Source organism: Puma concolor, chromosome B1 (genome assembly GCF_028749965.1).
Source record: "Puma concolor isolate L17-30 chromosome B1, mPumCon1.1.hap2, whole genome shotgun sequence".
Taxonomy (NCBI): domain Eukaryota; kingdom Metazoa; phylum Chordata; class Mammalia; order Carnivora; family Felidae; genus Puma; species Puma concolor.
Window position 1 is genome coordinate 205429838 of NC_141670.1, and position 18889 is coordinate 205448726.

Consider the following 18889-nt stretch of genomic DNA (forward strand, 5'->3'; position numbering starts at 1 on the left):
GTTCTATCAAACGGGGTTCTCCCGGCTTGTCTGCTTGTGTGACCGGAGGCTTTCGCCACGAAGGGAAAACTCTGAAAGCCACTGTTCCAACCCGGGCTCCGGTCCGCACCCGCGCGTCCCGTGAACGCCTTCCTTCAGACGCCCTCTGCGCCGCCCGCCGTGCGTGGCACCAGGCCCACGGCGTGGAGGCCGCACGGTGACACAGGGGAGTGACCGGCACGACGGCCCTCGTCAGCAGTGCCGGGCGGCAAGGAAGCCCAGGCTGGTCTCACGGGGAGGCCGGCAGTGGCCCAGGCCTCCCGGAGGCACTGCCACGGGACCCGGAGTGCGCTGGCATACCAGGGGTCTGAGGGACACGTGAGACCGGGGCGGGAGGACGGGGTCACCGCCACCCCAGCTCTGAGCAGGCAGAGAGCGGGGCCAGTGAGGTGTCGGGAGGGGAGCAAACCTCGAAGGGACGGCAGTGTAGGCGAAGGGGGTGCGGCCGCAGCCGCCTGGGGCCGGGATGCAGGGCAGGGACGAGAAGGCGGCAGGGGACATGCCCCCAAGGGGTCTCTGGGACTCTGGGACCAGCACGCTGGGAGAGGGGAGAAGTGGGAGGCTCGCGCAGGTGACGCAGCGAGCGAGTGAGCGAGCCCGCCGTGTGCCCGGGGTGGGGGCGCTCGCACGGCTCCCTCACACGCCGCGCCTCTCCACCGCGAAAGCACATCTAGGGAGGGCAGGACACGGTCTGACCTTCTGAGGATGTAGGAGTCGGGTGGGCAGGGACTCCTGGCAAAGCTGCTTGGTACAGAGTGAAAGAGAGAGAGAGAGAAAGCAGGAGAGCGAGCTTCTGTGACAATAAAGCCGCAGGGCTCCGTGGCCCAGGACGGGAGGCCCACGCGCCCCGCTCGCGTCTACACTGGAGGCCCACGCATTCCCACCGGCCCACGGCCGCCACGTCTGCGCTTCTGCTCCCGGGCCGTGGGCCTCCTCTGTGAGCAAGTGTCTGAATAACTTCCCAAGGGGGAGGGGGGGGGTCATTACATTTTTAAGCCTCTCTTTAATGCTAGAATGTTCTTCCTTTCCTCGAGGCCAAATCTGCCCCCGGACTCACCCCAGGTCCTGGCGTGCCCTCCACGGAGGCCGGCCTCCAGCCCTGCCTTCACAGGGCGGTCTCTGGCTGCCGGCAGCAATGAGGCCCTCTCCTTCGGAGAAAGTGGGTAACACTCAAGTTGCCAAAAGCCGTCCAACTTCCTCCAATAAAGCCACACGGCTAGATGGTGAGAGGTTGCGAGGCACGGGGAGACACGGGGACGCCGCGGGAGGCGGAAGGCAGCCGCGACTGCCGGTGCTTGCGAGTGAGTGACTCACCCGTCACCAGAGCCACGCGGGGTGTCCACGTGGACACCGTCCTAACCTGTGAACGGGGTGCTTTCCACACCGGCTCCCCAGTCCCTGCCCCCCTCCCGTGGAGACTGTGGGGCTGGAGCTCCTGGAACCAGCCCGCAAGCGCAACAAGAAACGTTTTCTTCTTGCGCTCGGAAGAGAATCGAAGATGGAAAAGTGATAAAAGTATGAAAAACCGAATAAAACACACACAGGCTGTCGGTGCAGTTCCTGAAATTCAGGGCGTGCTCAAGATGGAGTGGGCCCTTCCCCGCCCACCTCTGCCGCCGAGGGCCTCGCGGGGCACAGGGGCCGTCCCCAGAGACACTGGGGCCCGTAGGGCCCAGAGAGGGGGCCCCCACTTGCCACCACCGCCAGGACACCGCTTCCTTAGCAAGGACACACTGGACCCCAAGTCGGGGGTCCCCCCACACGTGGGAGGCCTGGCTTCGTGAACGCTGAGTAGACTTCAGGGCCCCCACACCCACTGCTCACGGGGGGAGGTGTCTCAGCCCGATCAGGCCTCGTGTTTACGGTTAAACTGAACTTCTCACGTTTGTAAGTTTCCTGCAGAAATGAGCCTCTTCCACCAGGAAGGAAAAACTGAACCACTTTTACCCTGGATCCGGTCACCGGTCCTCTTTTCTTTCCATTAAGGAAATGCTTCCCACTCCCAGCTGAAGACCGACCAAATGGCATGATTACCACTGTATGTGAAGAAGGGAACGTAATTCCTTTTATTAAAATAAATGAATCCCCAAACACAACCTTCAGGATCCATGGTCTCCACCTCAGGTATCAGCACGTGTGTAATTCAAGATGCGCCCCGCGTGTGCCCACACCCGGCGGCGGCTCCCGGCCCCCCCCCCCCCCGCCCTCCGCGCCAGCAGCCCCGTCCAGGGCCCCCCACCCCACCAAAGCCAGCAGTTGTGGGACAACAGAAGGCGTCGAGAAAACCACGCTTAGTTTCTCTCTCCCGGGCAAAACCGGGGTAACCTCGGGCCCCACGGCCGTCCACTTCCTGCTGCTCGTGTGCGTCAGACCTACGGCCAGCAAACAGCGAGAACACAGGGCTGAGACCTTCTGATAAACTATCAACTCAACTCTCCAAAGACAGAAGAATAGATTCATTAACACATGTAAAACACACACACACACAGCTTGTGAGCATAAGGACTTTATGAGTATTACGAGCGACAGGGAACCACCACGGAGCAAAAATGATGAGGTTACAGCAGGGCAACTGCCAGTGGGAGAGGACATGCCCGGCCACCTCCTTTCTGGACGGAACCCGCGACAGAGCTCCCACACACTATTCAGAGGCGGGAAGAGGGCTCTCACCTCCTGTCCAGCCCGCAGGCCTCAACTCACCCACTAGGCTGTTCCTAAGAAGGGAACATATCGCACTTCAGTCTCACCCGAATTTCCAGAATTGCTCAAATTCGGCAAGAGCTTTGAAATCTTCACTTGCTGGTTAAAAAGACGGCGTGTTTTAACTTGTCAGCACAGGTGGGATGAGACGTGCTGCAGCCAACGCCCGGACGGCCGCAAGGGCTCCACCCGCTCAAGGTCAGGTTCCTAACATGTCTCTGCAATAAACGGCTTCCAGAACTCGTGTCTCGGTCACCAGGGAGCCATGGGAAGTTCCCCCAAGTCAGCCCTGACCAAAACCCTCCCCCAGAGGACGGGGAAAAGCAAGGAAAACATCTCTTCTGAGTGAATCAATGGCAAATACACTTTCACAATGTGAACAAACACTCGATAAAAATAATAAAAATATACATCAGAAATTGTGACTTACCACCATCAGATACAGTTGCAGACTGAAAGAAAAGAGAGAGAGACATGAGTTAATGAAGCCTCATGACCAAGTCGGGCAACAGCAGGCCTGTCGTCTGAGGAACAAGCCGCCAGGTCCTCCGGAGGGGCTCCCGGCTCCCAGTGTGGGCGTCCGAGGACGACCAGACACCTCAGTGAGTCAGGAGCTCTGCTCCCACTTCCTGGGTGAACCCCGCCCAAGCCGGGCAGGCCGGGGACACGGGGCTCTGCGGAAGTCATCATCCTTTTCATTCGAAAACAACAAATCCCGGCACGTCTGGCATCATTAGTAACACGCTGGAGAAACCCGGTTTGGGAGCCCGTCGGTGTGCATCGCCCGCAAGCCACACCGGCCCGCGCCAGGCCGCTCTGGCACCTCCACCTGCCGCGGGGACCGGGCCCCTCCCGGTGACGGTGACAGGTGCCCGGGTGACGGCACGGCAGGGGCCAGGAGGGTGCCCGCAGGGGGTGAGAGCGGAGGAGAGGAGGGGGGCCGCTCAAAGGCACCGGGGAAAAGACCCGACGAGTCGGGCAAGGGCAGAACAGGCCAGTAGGAAGGCAGCAGGAGGCTGTTGGGGGGGGGGGGGTCCCGGAAGGACAGGCGGTCGGATGAACAGAACGGGCCCGTCGGAGGAGGGCTCCTGGGAGATGCAGGCAGGCGGGGAAGGAGGGAGGCGGGAGGAGCAGCTGAGGAAGGACAGGATCCGGGCGCGCGCGCACCGGAAGCCGGAAGGAGCCGACGAGGGCGGGACTGAGGAGCCCGCGGGGACACCCTACAACCCTGTGGGACGTCCCGGTCACAGCAGGGGCCCAGCTCTGGAGAGCAGGTGCAGGCCAGGCCCGACGGCACTGGTGCTAGGCCTCCCCCGGCCTCCACCACGCGCGGGACCAAACCCCGCAGCTCGGGTTCCGCGGCAGGATGAAGGCCGCACACGCTCCTCTCAGTAGCGGCCGCCGCCCTCCCTGGCTCAGTCCTGGGAGCCCAGCGAGGAGACAGACTTGCACTCGGGTCCTCTCTGCAGAGGCAGCCGAGACCTGAGCGCGGGACTCGAGGAAGCTCTTGCCAAAGGCGCGGCTGACGGCCCATCCCCAGCACCAGGCCCCCCGAGACCTCACACCCCCCAACCTGCGTGCAAGATGGGGGACCCCCCCTCCCATTCTGAGCCCCTCACCTCGTGGGTCTCAGACCTGGAAGGCTCGAGGGCCCAGCTACGGGGTGGATGGCCTTCTGCCCCAGAAAAAGGGCCTGTCCTCTGACAGCCCGGGGAAGCCACGTCCTGATGGTTTTGGAATAGGGGCTTCTCGCTGTTTCAAACCATCGCGGGTCCTGGGGCAGAAACGCCCCAGAACTGTTTCCTGGCACCTTATCGGTACGTTTCCAATAGTAAAACCACACACCGCTGTGTGTCCGGTTTTTACACGTCCATCTTGCCAGACGGGCAGGCGAGCGCGGACTCTGGCAAACCCGCCTGGGCCGTCAGCCCTCGCCCCCCAAGGGCGTGACCTTCCTCACACAAGCCCCCTTCCCAGGCCGACACACGCATGGCGAAAAGCCGTCCTTCCGTACTCACAGTAAAGCACCAGCAACCACGTCATAAAGTCAAATTATTCCCTTGAGATTATGAGAAGAAAACCCACAAGGCCACACATAACGTCGGAAATGCTATCGATAATAATACCAGAAAAACGAATCCTGAAACGTAAACCTCATAAAGGCCATGGCTGACTCCACGCTGTGCTCACAATGGAAAGTAAGTTCTGATGTTAGCAGATGGAGCAAATGCACTACAAATCTCTACGCCCAGCCCCAAAATGAACTCGAGGCACGTCCCCGAAGCCAGGAGAGGCGGCAGAAGGTTGGACAAGAGAGGGGTGTCACGGAGCGTCGCAGGGCAGTGCGCACGGATCCAGGTAAAGCGCAACCAACATGCTTTTCACAGAAGTGTATTTTAGGGGCTCCTGGGGGCTCAGTCGGTTGGGCATCCGACTCTGGGTTTCGGCTCAGGTCACGATCTCAGGGTCGTACCCACGGCGTGAAGCCTGCTTGGGATTCTCTCTCTCCCTGTCTTCTGCCCCTCCCCTGCTCCCAAAATAAATAAATGCACTTAAAAAATATATACTCTTTTTCCAGAATAATTTTAGATTTACAGAAAAATTGTGAAGACGGTATAGAAACAAATGTGCTTTCAATATACTGCTGCTTCATAAACAGCAAAGGAGCCACTAGGCGGGACCGAGGGGTGGGCCGGGCATCGAGTGCAGGGCGCAGGCCACACGCCCCGGGACTCCTGGGCAAAGATGGCCAGCTCCCAAACCCCCTGGGAGGAGAGCGGCCCAACTGAGGCCCCCAGGAGTTCCAAAAAGTGAGCCTGCCCCAGTAAAAGCTCACAACTCAAGAATCCCCCCAAACCCAAGGGAAGAACCCAGGAGGAGAAAGAGCTCCCCGAAACAACTAGCAGATCCTCAGACGCTGGGAGGCTCTGACACAGAACGTCGAATAAAGATGAAATCGTGAATCAAAGTGGTGACGGAGGAAAGAGGAGGTGAGGCGGCAGATGTGACAAGTAACCCTTGATGAGATGCTCACAATGAAACTGCGCTGGCTGAAACGCGACGCTCGGTGCAGAGATTAGCAGTGGTAGGGCTGAAGAGAAAATCTGGGAATTGGAAGACAGCCCTGGAAAAGGTCACACTTGTGGCAGCTCAGAGGCCAGACCGGCCAGGAGGGGGCCACGGGGTGCCACGGGGGTGCCTGGGGGTGCCAGCTTGGACACGGGCCAGCAAAGTCAGAAAGGAGCACTGTCCTGCGGGTGCACACCCTCCGTTCAGCCTGGAGAGCCACCCCCTCGGGCGCCCCTCACGCACGTCCTCCGGGAGAGGGGCTCGGGCGCTCCGTGCGTCACCCTTGTTCACCAGGCTCCAGGAGGGGCTCAGCATCTCTGAGCCACGGCCTCAAACGTGTGTTTCCTTCCCTTTCCCCAGTTTGGGGAGCTGTGCCCAAAGAGTACTTTCCAAGTTTAAAATGCTAAGGAAAGTTCTAGGCGTCTGGAAAGCCGGGGGCTAGTGGGCTCTGTGTGCTAAGGGTCCTCCCGGAGGGGCCTGTAAGGGCTCAGAGGTCACAGATGTCCCCCACCCACCCCACATTTCGGAGAAACAGGTGACGACTTTTCCTGACCACATTATTTCATTTGTAAATGATGTACAATTACCATTAACCTAACTCTTCTGTTTACTGTCCAATATTTATTCTACTTGTAAGCACACACCACCAGGGAGGGGCAGAGCTGGGCCATTACGTCAGCCGATCCCCGCTCGGCACCCCAAGTCCTCAGCCCCTGACGTGGACACGGGAGCAGGCTGAGCAAGGATCAGGGGCCTTCGCTCCAACAGCGGGGAGAGCCAAAAGAGGTGAAGCGGCCTGCCCACGGGGACAGGTGCCGGCGGGGAGGAGTCTGGGAGGTGCCCTGTGGGGAGCACAGGGCACAGCACTCAGCGCTCCGCATTGTGGGAGGGGCTGGGGAGGCCTAGGCAGACAACCTGCCAACAATGGGGCAGTGGGAAAGACGGGGAACCCCCAAATCATTTCTATTTGCCTCAGGACCATGACACGTCCGATTCTGACCCCTGCTACCCTTTTAAAGCCTGGTGTGCATTTTTTTTTTTTTAGCACATCCTGGCCGCTGGAGGGGGGGAGCAGTCCCAAATGGCAAAGCTTCAGAAACTCCCACAGAACATTCCCAGAGAGCAGCTCCCGCAAAGGGGAAGCCAGCTGCTCAGTGTGACTGAAAAGTCAGGCTTTCCCGATTTCTCGGCGTAGGGAGACCCCGGGCCACCGTAAACATTTTTATGAATTACAACTTAACATTCCTAATGTTTGTTCTGTACAATTTGTGTTAATAAGTTGATTTCATTTGCCCGCATTTTTGGGTTCTTCCCAAATTCGCATACCTACATGTGATCCTTACAAAAGAAGCAGAATCGTAAAACCAAGCTTCCAGGGAAGAAAGGTCCCGGTAAGTCAGCACTTTTCTGAGCTTCCAATTAAACACGTGCCGTAATCGTATAGCTCTAAAGAGTTCCAGCACATTCCTGCAAGACGGGAATTCAGTCTGTTTTAGAGAAACTTACGAAGTATTTGAGATACGTGGTTTAAGTTCAAACAATCTCCACTCCTCGGGTCAGTCTCGTAAGCCCGATAGTTCAGTAGAAATCATGTTTATTTCCAGCAGGGAATCTGTCTGGACCACACACATTCCATGCATATTTCATTTGGAATTAATGGTGTGACAATTTTAGACCATTTACACGAAGCACACTGGATGATGAGTCTAGCCTTTACCGAGGTTAAGCCTGCAAGCATTAAACTGTATCATTTCCAAATCACTTCGATGTATAGTAACACACAATAACATCCGTTTTTCATGTTGAGCCACTGACAAAATTTCCCGTCTTAGACACAGAAAGTGTTAGACACCTGGTCGTATCTGAGTCCTAAAGAAGAGACCAGGGCTGCAGGTTGCCCAAAGGCACCAAATGTTCGGAATACAGAGAGAATGTAAACAACCCAAATGATGAAAACCCCGAGGAATTTAACAATTCTACTTGCATCTAATATATGTTTATGTGACTTTTTAAGAACTTGATCGTTTCCGTTTCAAGTGACCCCTCGCCGGGCCGAGTGCAGAGGAGAGCAGGGCGCGTGTGGGGCCTGTTGGGCTCATGCCCTGACTCAGCTCCGCGGGCCCAGACGTCTTCACACTCAGCCACGACCCTCGGCGTTACCAGGTCAGGTCAGTGGCCACCAGCCACGGGTGTGGATGACGATGACAACGTAAGATGGACAGGAAAACGTGAAACCCAAGTGCTTCCCAGATCTACGCTGTGCGCGAGCCCGGCCTCAGAGTCGCACGTGTGCGCGCGCGGGTCCTGCCGTGTCTCCCTGACTCTGAGAGCCGCTGTGGGAAGCCCCCAGCCCCTGCTGTCCCCTCCCCTGGCCAGCCCACCTGCACCTTGTCAGGGAGGCCCTCCTCGCCAGGCCCCTGAGTCGGCCCGCACAGCCTCCATGTCGGCCCCTGCAGGCCGGCCCCCAGGTCCCTCGGTGGCGAGACACCTGAGTGGCCTCCCACAGACCTCGCAGCGGCCTGGCGAGAGGGCCAGGCTCGGAGCGCATCCCCTCGCGAGGATTCCACGGCGTTCCATCCCAACCCCGCCCTCTCTGTGCTCACACACGTGAGCACACAAGCACACCCCCCCCACACACACACACTACGGCTTTCCAGCAGGTTCCACCAAGAGACACCTGGGCAGAAGGCTCACATAAAGGCGTGGGGGGGGGGGCACAATTTCTAAGGTTCAAACTATCACGTTCACGGTAAAGAAGTTCTCTGACCTAGGAGACAGGGATGACACACGGCACAGGCACTCGGGTGACAAACAGGACAGCTGGACACGGTCACGGGCGAGGGCGAGGGCGAGGGCACAGCCATCACGGCACGGCACACCACAGTTTGTACAGCCCAACGGGGAGAGGCGCTGCAGCAGTGGGGGGCCTTTAGTCGGCTCGTGGCTGAACCTGGGCCTCTCTCTCTAAAGTGTGCCTCAGAGCCGCGCGTGTGCATGCACATCCCGTGTGCGGGTCCTGATGTGCACGTGTGTTTGCACGTGGGCACGTATGCACAGGTGTGTGCGTCCCAAAGACTTCTTCGGCCTCCAATAAAATCACAAGAGACCGAATGAGGCCAAACCCACAATGACAGCATCCTCCCAAGGACTCAAGAGTGAATATTCCTGTCAAGCACTTGGTGAAGGCTGACGTGGTGCCTTCTGCAAAAACCCTGACGAGCGAGCGGCACGCAGGCTCCACGCTCAGGCTAGGGGATTGATTCGGAGTGCACATCCGACCTCGCACAGAAACCCTCCGACCTTACTGCTGACTGAAGACTGCAAATCCCCCCTCGTGGCCGGCTGGCCCGGCTTAAGGGAGACAGGGTAGGAGGCGGCAGAGGGTCTGGGATGACGGCCACGACTCAGCAGCCCGACGGGACAGCACGGCCAGCGAAGGGGAGGGAAACTCGCCTCTCTGGAATGCTCTGTGGGGGCGGCAGCACTCAGTCTGGCTCTCAGACAGACACCGTCCCCGAGGAGCTCCTTCTGCGGGACCGGGACACGCAGGTACACGCTGGAGACCGGAATCCAAGCCCCACTGTCGGGCGAAGTCGAGGCCCAACCCCAGGGAAGCGCTTTCTCATCAAGGCCGAGATGCCTCAGGGGGTTCCCAAACCTCCACCCAACGGGAGCAGAGCGGAGCCTCAAGCTGGAGCCGTCCATGCGTCCTTCCATCCTCCCGGGCTGGCTCCATCGCCCCCGCAGCCCCACCCTCAGGGTCAGGCAGGGCCTGGGGGGAGGGGGGAGGGATCCCGCTGAGGTCGCCTGCACTCACTGAACGCCTCCTGCACACGCGGGTGCGTGTGACACGGCCGCACGCCCAGAACGGGCAGCCCCGCCCCCAGGTGCTTATGCTGGGGGCTGGAGGTGAACCCAAGACGTCACGTCCCCGCTGCCTCGGCAAGTCGACGTCACGTCCCCGCTGCCCGGGCAAGCCAAGCGCTACGGGAGCGCGTGGCGTGGAGAAGGGCACGCGCGGTGTCCCCTCGGGCTGGAGACGGGCTGACGCAGGGCAGGGTGTGCACCCCCCAGGGCTGCAGGCGAGAGAGCGAGGTGGGGGTGAGGAAGTAAGGACGCAGGGACACACTTGGAGGGCTGAGTCCTCGGGCTTTGGCGACACAGGGCTCGAGGGAAGGCCAGAGCGAAGGGCAGGGGACACCGAGGGAGAAGCCCACCTGGAACGCTACTTCCTACCCGCCTCCTGCACGTCCAGAGGGAGCTGGGAGCAGTGGGGTCCCTGCTGCCGCGACAGGCTGGAGGGCTGTCGCTCGGAGGCACCTGGGGAGAGAAGCCAGGGGGCGGGGTCCTGGGGAAACCGGGGCCCCCGGGAAAGCTGGTCAGGATGACCAGCATGACCGACGGGTGGCTCTGGGATGGAGGGTGCCAGGCGCCCCTCTCGGGATCAGGGAGAAAGGAGCCCGCGTGCCGGCTGCACCCCAGGCCCCGGGGGCGGCAGCAGCCAGGGCACACGGTCAGCAGGTCACCCAGCTGCCAGTTCAAGGCGACCGACGTCTTCACAGAAGGGAGGGGAGGACGTGCAGACAGAAGCTCGAGTCTCCCTCACACGTACCGGGAGGTCTTCTCGCACAGATGGCCAGAATCAGAGCCTCAGAAAGTGAGAGAAGACTGTGCGGCCACTGAGTGGGATACACGCAGACCGCCCCCACGCAGCTGCGGCCCCCCCTTCCACCCGCCGTCAGGGTCCAAGGAGGTGTGGGGCGAGGCACACGCGCGCTGAGGGACAGACAGCCCAGCAGGGCCGGCCCCGCGCAGGGGATGCAGCCCGCGTCCCCCCGCGAGTGGCACAGGCCAAGAGCGGAGACAGGCACTGAGCGCCAGCCCGCTCGCCTGAGCTAAAGAAGGAGAAACCCAGGCAAAGGCAAAACAATCGCGTGCGGCCCACCCGAGCCAGCCGGGCGTCGGCCCACAGAAGGGCAGGCCTGCGCACTCGCTCCCGTCCCACGGCCACCCCGGCAGCCGGGCCCGTGGCCGCACCCCGACACCGCCTCCGGGGCCCGCTCGGCCCCCCACGTGCGCCGGCCCGGGCCGAGGGGACCCCGCCCCTGCTCTCGGGTCGCCCCTCGCCGCCTCCGCTGCCCACCTGGCCGGCCCGCGAGGGGACCGGGACCGAGTCCTCGTCCGCGACAGGGGGAAGGAAGACCCGGCTGCCAGAGCTGTGGCCGGCCCTGCCTGTGTGGCCCACTCTCCCTTCCTCCCCCTGCCTGCACCTCCCCTGGAGCAAACCCGGGGCGGCCCTCCTCACCGCCGGGGTCTGTCTTCCTCCAGCCTGTCCAGGCCTTTCTGCGGGGCTGGCTCGCCCTCCACGCACCTGCCACCGGGCGCTGTCACAGCCAAGTGGAGCCCTGAGCGTGGCCGCCCCCACCGCCGCCCCGAGCGCCTTCAACAGAACACAGGACTCTGTCTTCCCAGTGCAGCCCTTCCTGTTTTCAATCCTGCATGGGGCTCAGTGCACGGAGAGGTGGAAGCCCCTTGGTCTCTGGAAGGTTCTTTCTCTCATACTCTAGCAGCCTGAAGGCAGCTGCCTGGGCAGACAGACCTCACAACACATCTGTGACACGAGACACGCTTCCAGGCCACGGAACCACAGACCTCGGCCAAGCGCAACCCAGTGCCATCTGTACTTTATGAGCGGGCAGGGGAGGACGAGCCGCAAGGGTGACTAACCTCCCGCGCAGCCCTGCCCATCGGCGTGGAAGCCTGGCAGGGCCGGGCACGGATCCCGTCACTCCTCCCGGGCGGCCCGGCCCCGAGAAGGGCCACGGCGGCGGTGGGGTGACGGGTCCACGCGGGAAGCTCGTCGAAGCTTTCTTCTTGTGACAGTTCGCGTTCCTTCTAGGCTGTGGGTCTCCGTGTCTCCCCCCACCGCACCTCACCAGCACCCACCGCTCACGCCCACCCCGACGTGGTCGGGGCTGATGGCTCGCTTTGTTCTGACAGAGGCGCATACCCACACGTGCAAAGTCTACTTATGCTGAACTTCGCTTCGTAAACGACGGGAAAACTGTGATCTGCTCATCCGGCCGGTGGGAGCCTCACACTTTTTCAGGGTCAGCGCCCACCGGCTCTCCTTTGTGCTCCAACGGCCGTGGGAAATAGCTCTCTGCCTCCGGATAAAAGGCGCTCACGAGAGGCACGCCGCGTTCACGGAGCCCACGTGCGCTGTGGATGGAGGCTGGCCTCCCCGGGCACCCCACTTACAGACCAGCCATTAGAGGCGCTAAGACAGCAGAGCTGGTGAGGTGTGGAGCCAGCCTTCCCACACGGTGCCCCCGAGTTTACCCCCTTCACACCGCGTGGCTGCAGGATCGCCCCCTCGCAGTGGCCCTCTTTCTGCCCTCTTCCCCACGGGCCCACTCTGAGCCAGAAAGAGCTGTGGTGCCCCCACCGCTCGCCCACCACCTTCTGATACCACCCTCGGCCCCGGGGAGGAGAGAGCTGCGCATTTTCTATTGCTTAAAATACAACCCGCACGCCCAGATTTTAACACACTCATGCGAACAACTTATTTGCCAGTTTGAGCACTTGCAAAAATTTCAAAAGGGATCCAAATCATTTATACAGGCAAGTACAAAGGCAGCTTTTTAGAGACCTTTTTTCTCACCCGGCATAAAAACCAACATTTCCTAAAACTTGCCTTTATAGATCACGGAGATGAGAGTGTGGTGCATGGGTATGTGCAAGTAACTAACTGGTTAATCGGTCCATTAAGGACACGGTATACCCCAAATGCACTTTTCCATCAAGGACGAGGCACAGGGTCCTAGGAACACATCGGCGTTTCTGCACCAGGACTTCCGGGGGCGGCCACGCGGCAGGCACGCCCGTAAACATCAAAGCCACCCCCCCCCCCCCCGCCCACCCTCTCCGGTGAGCTTTAGTAGTGCCTGGGCTTTTCAGACTACACGCTGCGTGTTTTTAAAATAGATGAAAACGTGCACTGACTGCGTAAGGTTCCTCCTTGACCGACCCAGCTGACCTATTTCTATCTTCCATTTAAAAGGGAGGATGAAGCCCCCTTTCCCTCCATTTCACCCCCAAACCGGTCACCTCTGAACCGGCTCGCCTGCAGCCGCCGCCCTGAGGTTCTACTTAGATATCACGAAAACTGCAAAATGAAACAGCCCTCGGAAAAGAACGAATTTAAAACCGGTACCCTGCAATTAGTGACATTTACATCAACACAGCACGGCCACAAGAGGAAAATAAAATTATTCTTTTTTTAAATCTCAAACCTTCCTCTTGCCTGGCTCCCCCAACCTTTCTTGAAAAAGTTTTCTAGTAAGTTCAACTTTATAAGCTCAGATAATAATCAATCATTCAATAGGATTGCCAGTAGTTCCCTATGTACATGTATGAAGCAAAATCAGTTCGTTACATTTTAAAATATCAGATACAAAACAGTAACTCAAAGAAGACGATAGATTTGGATAATCCGGTTGGAACTTAACACTTCCCCCAAATTAGCTCCCTCGCCCCTCTTTAAAAGCTGTCAGAATTACCGCGGGAAGGACAAGACCACCGGTGCTCTCTGTGGGGCTGACTTACAGCGCGAGCAGCCGGGGTGCCCCGGGGGCTGAGCTGGACCCCCCGCGACCGACCCACCGCCCAGCCTCGCTCCGGGTGTCCTGTGGTCCCAGAGCCGGGCATTCGCCGCCACAGGACTCACATTTAGCTCCACGATGGAGGCACGAGAAGAGCTTTCAAAGTTTACACTGAAAATCGACCATTTGCCGAACAGTCTGGAAACAAAGCAATAACTGAGATGCCAAGTTGTCTTAGAAAAATTCTGCCAAATGACAAGAAACTTACCTGCTGATCGCTTAAAATGTGTGTTTCCTTTGACAACGCTTTGCCCAAATTCATCTTCAGACAAGAAGATTTCTGCCCCACACCAGGCACGCAGATCTAAACTATACCATTTGACACAGTAGCATGCCTGTGCATGCCAGGGAAGTTTAAAGACATTTCAGATGAAGTTCCACTTGGCTCTCTTTGTAACCCATGGCAACAGGACACTGCAGGAAGCTGTGGTTTGCCAGGGATCCAGACTCCATCGCAATTGTCTCAGATTAAAAAAAAAAAAAAAAAAAAAAAAAAGGCCGTTTACATAAGTCACGCTGTGAGATCATTTTTAAAGTATTTCCTCTACCAAATCAGAAGAATCAAACTTGAGCTGATAGGGGTAATTCTCAGTCAGTCCAACAGCTGCAGAGAATTTGTTTTTTTAGCAGCGTGGCGCAGTTCACAGCCTTAATTACAGTTGCTGACGGTTCTATTATAAGCCTCCATATGCACGAGTCTGTGTGGTGCCAACCTGAGGAATCGGCCGCGTTCCTAAAACCCGTCTCAGGCATCTATCGCTGTGCTGTGTCTGCCTCGTCTGCCTTCAGACGCCTGACACAACCTCAAAGCGAGGGAACCGCGGCAGGTCCTCGTACGCACAGGGGGCAGAAAAGAAATAAGAAACGGGTTCTAGAACCTAGGTACCACTGCAAAATTACCCGTCAACGTTCTGGAGACTCCACGGTAAAGTGCTCACCACAAAGTGCTTCTTCGCTGCCAAAACTCTACAGCCCTGGAGGTAGGGTCTCACGTGCACGGGCTCCAGCACTCAGCTCACCCTGGACGGTCGGATCGGAGCCGACCTCAGGAAGCAAACACGACGCCCAAAGGGCCAAGAGGCTGGGATGCTGGCCCTCAGGTTTGGGGTCAGGCCATCAGCCGGCCACACTGACCATGCGGAGCCCATCCTTACTTTTGCTTTTCCGTGGGAGAGACGGGAGCATTCCCTGCGTGAGCGTTCAGTACAGAGAATCCATAACACGGAGCACGTGACTCTGTGTTTCATGCACGACTGTACAAGGCCTGCCCGAAAGGTGAAAATCTTACAGACCACGGGCATCAGCCCAAGCTTCTTCAGACTGCTTTTCTCTAGAGATCCACACACAATAAAAGTATGAACCGACAGCACAGGGCTAGGAAGGGACAGAAGCCTCCAAGGCCGTCCACACCACCACCAAGCGCAGGAAGCGCCTGGCCCGGCTCACAGGAGCCGCCGGGGCCCGCGAGGGAGACAGCACCACCCAGGACTACGGGGAAGGGGGTCCCAGTGAGGGGGGGGGATGGGAGCAGCAGCCTTCAGCCCGGGCCCCCAGGAGGTGGGCAGGGGCGCCCCGGGCTGCCCCACCTCCCCCCTGCTCCATGGGGCGGGGCGGGGGATGAGCCTCGGCCGAGAGAGCTCCCTCCAACCCCCCCCACCCAGGGTTTCCTGGGCTCCCTCGGTTGCCCCACCAAGCCTGGAGGGGCCTCATGTCCAAGTGCCACGGCCCGCTCACTCCACCTGTTCTCCGGGCCACAGGAGCAGGACTCATCGTCTTTCTCAAACAGGCCAGCCAGCCAGTGTGAGGGAAAGCGGGGGCCACGGCCTGCAAACAGGCCCCGCGGGCACACGGATGAGTCGCCTTTCCTGGGTATAAATCAAGTCTGGCAGACAAGGCCAGCAAGCCCACCTCCTTCCCCTGGCGGCCGGGAAGAGAGAAGAAGCCGCACCCAGAGCGCCGTGTGGTACAAACCGCAGGCTGGCAAGGCTGAGACAGGATCCGGCCCGGCCCGGTGGGTACAGGCCACACGCCACCCCCCCCCAAGCCGGACACGCATGCCCTGATGTCACCCTCCAACACGCACACTCACACCCCATACGTGTGCACACACGGACGCATGCACACACGCACCCATACACGTGCACCCATACATGTGCACACACACACACACGCACACACACTTTCAGAGAAAACACACTGGAAGGTTTTCATAGGTGGCCAGGACAGCCGGTGACTCTGTGACCAGGTTATTGTCCCCAATGATCTCCCAGGGGCCTACACTACTTGTAGGTTTGGGGAGAAGACAGTGGCCTCCAGGCCAGAGTGCAGGCCAGCAGCACCCTGGCCCGGAAGGCCTGCCAGACCACACGGACGACCACCAGTGACCACCAGTGACCACCGGAGGCCGGAGCCGGACTGCGGGACTGGTAGGCCACACCCCAGGGCACGCGGCAGATCCCGAAACCCAGCACCCGGGTGCCGAGTCGTGCACGCCGCCGCTCGGGTGCCGGACCTGTTCTCACTCTAACCGCCTCAGACGGAAGCGCCCATACCCCACCAGAGGAAGCTGACCCCCACCTCGTGCATGTGGCCGTCGCGTGTGGCCCACACAGCCACCCGCCGCCATCTGGCTCCACGCGGCATGTGCTCTCTTGTGTCCCTTTGGGGCCTTCTGTGTCTCCCCATTTGCTGTCAGCCTGCCCTTGTCTGCCGTCCGCAGGGCAAGGAGAGGGAGGGGACGGGGGCAACGTCTGGGGACAACCCCTGCCCGTGCCACACGGTGCCCTCGGCCCCCAGAGCCCGGCTCACCTCCGGGGGAAAGGAGGGGTTCCCTGGCTGTCAAAGTGTCCAAGGGCTCCCGCAGTGCGCCAAACACGCCCGCCATCGAATCCTCCCTATTCTGACGAGCGTGCTGACTCACGGCCAACTGGGGACTAGCCCCTAATAAGACCAAGTGTGGGTCTGAGCACGACGGGAGACGCCGGGTGGCAGTGGCGGCGTGGCCTGGCACTGCACGGGCTTGGGCTCGGCAGGACAGGGAGCTGCCCAGAGGCGGTGGGGAGAGGGCCAGCTGAGGTCGGAGCCGTCCTTGGCCCCCAACCCCAGGCCTGCCCGGCCACGTGAGCTGCCGGCACCGGTCCACCCCAGCGGGAGAGCTGGGGGCCGTGGGGCGGGGGGGGGGGGGGGGGGTGCTCTGGCCCAGGAAGCCAGACAACAGGAAGCAGGTGGCAAGCAGCTACAGGCGCGTCACCGGGCTGGAGGGAGCCCAGAGGGCCTTTGTGCCCTCTGCCCCGAGCCAGTCCAGGGGTCTGTCCTGAGCTGAGAACGCGGTGCAAGCACTCGGGGACGGCAGCAGAGGTCCCGTGGGGGGCTGGGTCGGGGCAGCTCAGGGAGCATGTCCGGGGAGGGTCCGGCCAGAGCACACAGATGGGGGGGGGGGGGGGGAAGCAGCGGGCATCCCGGGGGGAACACCGGCAAGCCAGGCAGAGAGGAGCCTCGTTCTCTAGACCCGGCCACCTAGAAAATTCTGGTGAAGGGGCCCACCAAAGAGCTCCTCCCGTATCCTGGATCCCCTTGCAGCGGCCGCCGCCTCCCCAGGTGCCTCTCACTGGTTCCTGCCGCAGCCCCAAGCCAGTCTCGGGAGGGCAAGGGGCATCGTCTCCTAAATGCCCCGGACCCGTCATGCCTTCCCTGGTCTTCCACCCATCCCGGGCACAGCTGGACCCAGAGGGAACACACGCACTCCTCTACAGGTTCAAGCGCGGCAGAGGGAGATGAGCGCAGACAGCAGCCCAGCCTCAGATGCAGGGGCCGCTCCCACCCCCACCCCCCACCCCCCACCCCCCACCCCCCACGGAGAAGTCTGGACAAGTTGGGAGGAAAATGCATGGCCTCGGCGCCCCCTGCTGTCCAGGCCCTGAACTGCCAGTCCCTGCTAACCACAGCAGGGCCCTCTGCCAGCCAGCCGCCTTCCCCCCAGCACAGTGCTCCCAGGGGGAGTGCAGAGGGGCCGGGGTGTTGTGAGAACCAGAAGGAGCGGCGGGGAGCTCCCCGTGGGGCTCTGGCTCCAGCCAGGGAGGCCCCAGGGGCAGCAGGGCAGGTGGGCCTGGCTCTCAGCAGGGGGCCCGTCTAGAAAGGCCATGAACTGAAGGACCCCACAGTCTAGACAGCAGCCAGGTCCCCTCCCCTCCCGGGGCCACAGCGAGCTTGGGCACCGTGGCTGTCACTAGGGTGCAGCCAGCTTGCTCGAGAATAAACATCCAGTCTGTGGGTCACCGTCTGCACCACCCAACTCTGCCACTGTCCCCAATAAAGCTTTACTCGCAGGACAAGCCTATGGCCTGAGGGCCACGGGGTGCCGACTCCGGCCCTCACCATGGCCTTTCTGCCCGGCCCAGATCCCTCCCCTCTCCTGTGCCCCAGCTCCCAGGGCTCCTGCAGGGTCCCACCCCCGTGTTCTCCTGTCACTCAGACACTTAGGGCCTTCCTCCTGAAGCCCCCGGAGCTCCTGACAGCTGGAGCAAGGCTGGGCCCCGTCCCTCCTGCCCTGCCACACGCCACGCCCCTCTCTCCCTCAGCTCCCTGTTGTGAGTTTCGCCAGAAGCTTCCGCCACACTTAGAACAACACCCAAGTCTCGGGCTGGCCCTCCCTCCCTCCCTTCTGTCCCCAGGCAGCTGTGCGTGTCTTGAGACCTTCGTGTGCGGGCCCCACACGGTGAGGGACTGTGAACATTCCCTCCTGAGAGGGGCCCATCTCTGGCCCACAAACCTATTCCAGCTCCCCCACTGCCATCACCTTGCCACCAATGTGCCGCGGCCACCATGCCTCCTTCCAGGATGTCCCAGTACCACATGCCTCACACCGGGTGCCCCCAAGTCCTTCTTCTTCACCCTACTGACCCTCGAGCCCCTCCCTGGGCCCTGGCCAAGCAGCTCAGTCCAGGAGCCTTCCTGCCATGCCTGCACCAAATCACAGGAACCGACGGTCCCAGAGCCACCTTTCTCCACTGACCTGTGCCCTGGGGGCTTGCGGGCCATGTCCAATCCCCACCGCGACAACTGTCACCGCCGTGCTGGACGAGCACCTTCCCCACACGCTCTGCGGACCCCACACACTCACCCCCTGTCACACACGCAGCCTTGCACATTCTGTGCCATATAAGACTTCCTTGGTCACCGGTCCAGACAGCTAAGGAGAGAAGCCCCCGCCCAGCCGCAGAAGGAGCTCCTGCAGACCCAGCACACCCACAACCCCTCACGGCTCGACCCTCTCTGCGAGCAGGACCGTGGTGGATCAGCCCGGCCCCACGTACAGACAGCAAATTGTTTCTTGTTCCCCGTGGCCAACAGCCTACAATGGTGACGCTGGACGAAGGACCCCCCAGAAGCTGACTCTGGGCTCCCACGCCGGTCTCGGG

General features: G+C 60.5%; 1 protein-coding gene across 4 annotated transcripts in view; it reads right to left on the reverse strand.

The window, feature by feature from the left end:
• The window catches only part of RGS12 (regulator of G protein signaling 12), a 118354-nt gene that overhangs the window by 52748 nt on the left and 46717 nt on the right, over positions 1-18889 (reverse strand). For 3 of the 4 annotated variants that reach the window (XM_086705558.1, XM_086705557.1, XM_086705559.1), the window contains one exon: positions 3170-3191. In XM_086705558.1, coding sequence (XP_086561684.1) covers positions 3170-3191 — 22 coding nt within the window. Of the gene's footprint in view, positions 1-3169; positions 3192-13680; positions 13929-18889 lie in introns of those variants that run through there. The other variant, XM_086705560.1, reaches the window with a different exon arrangement.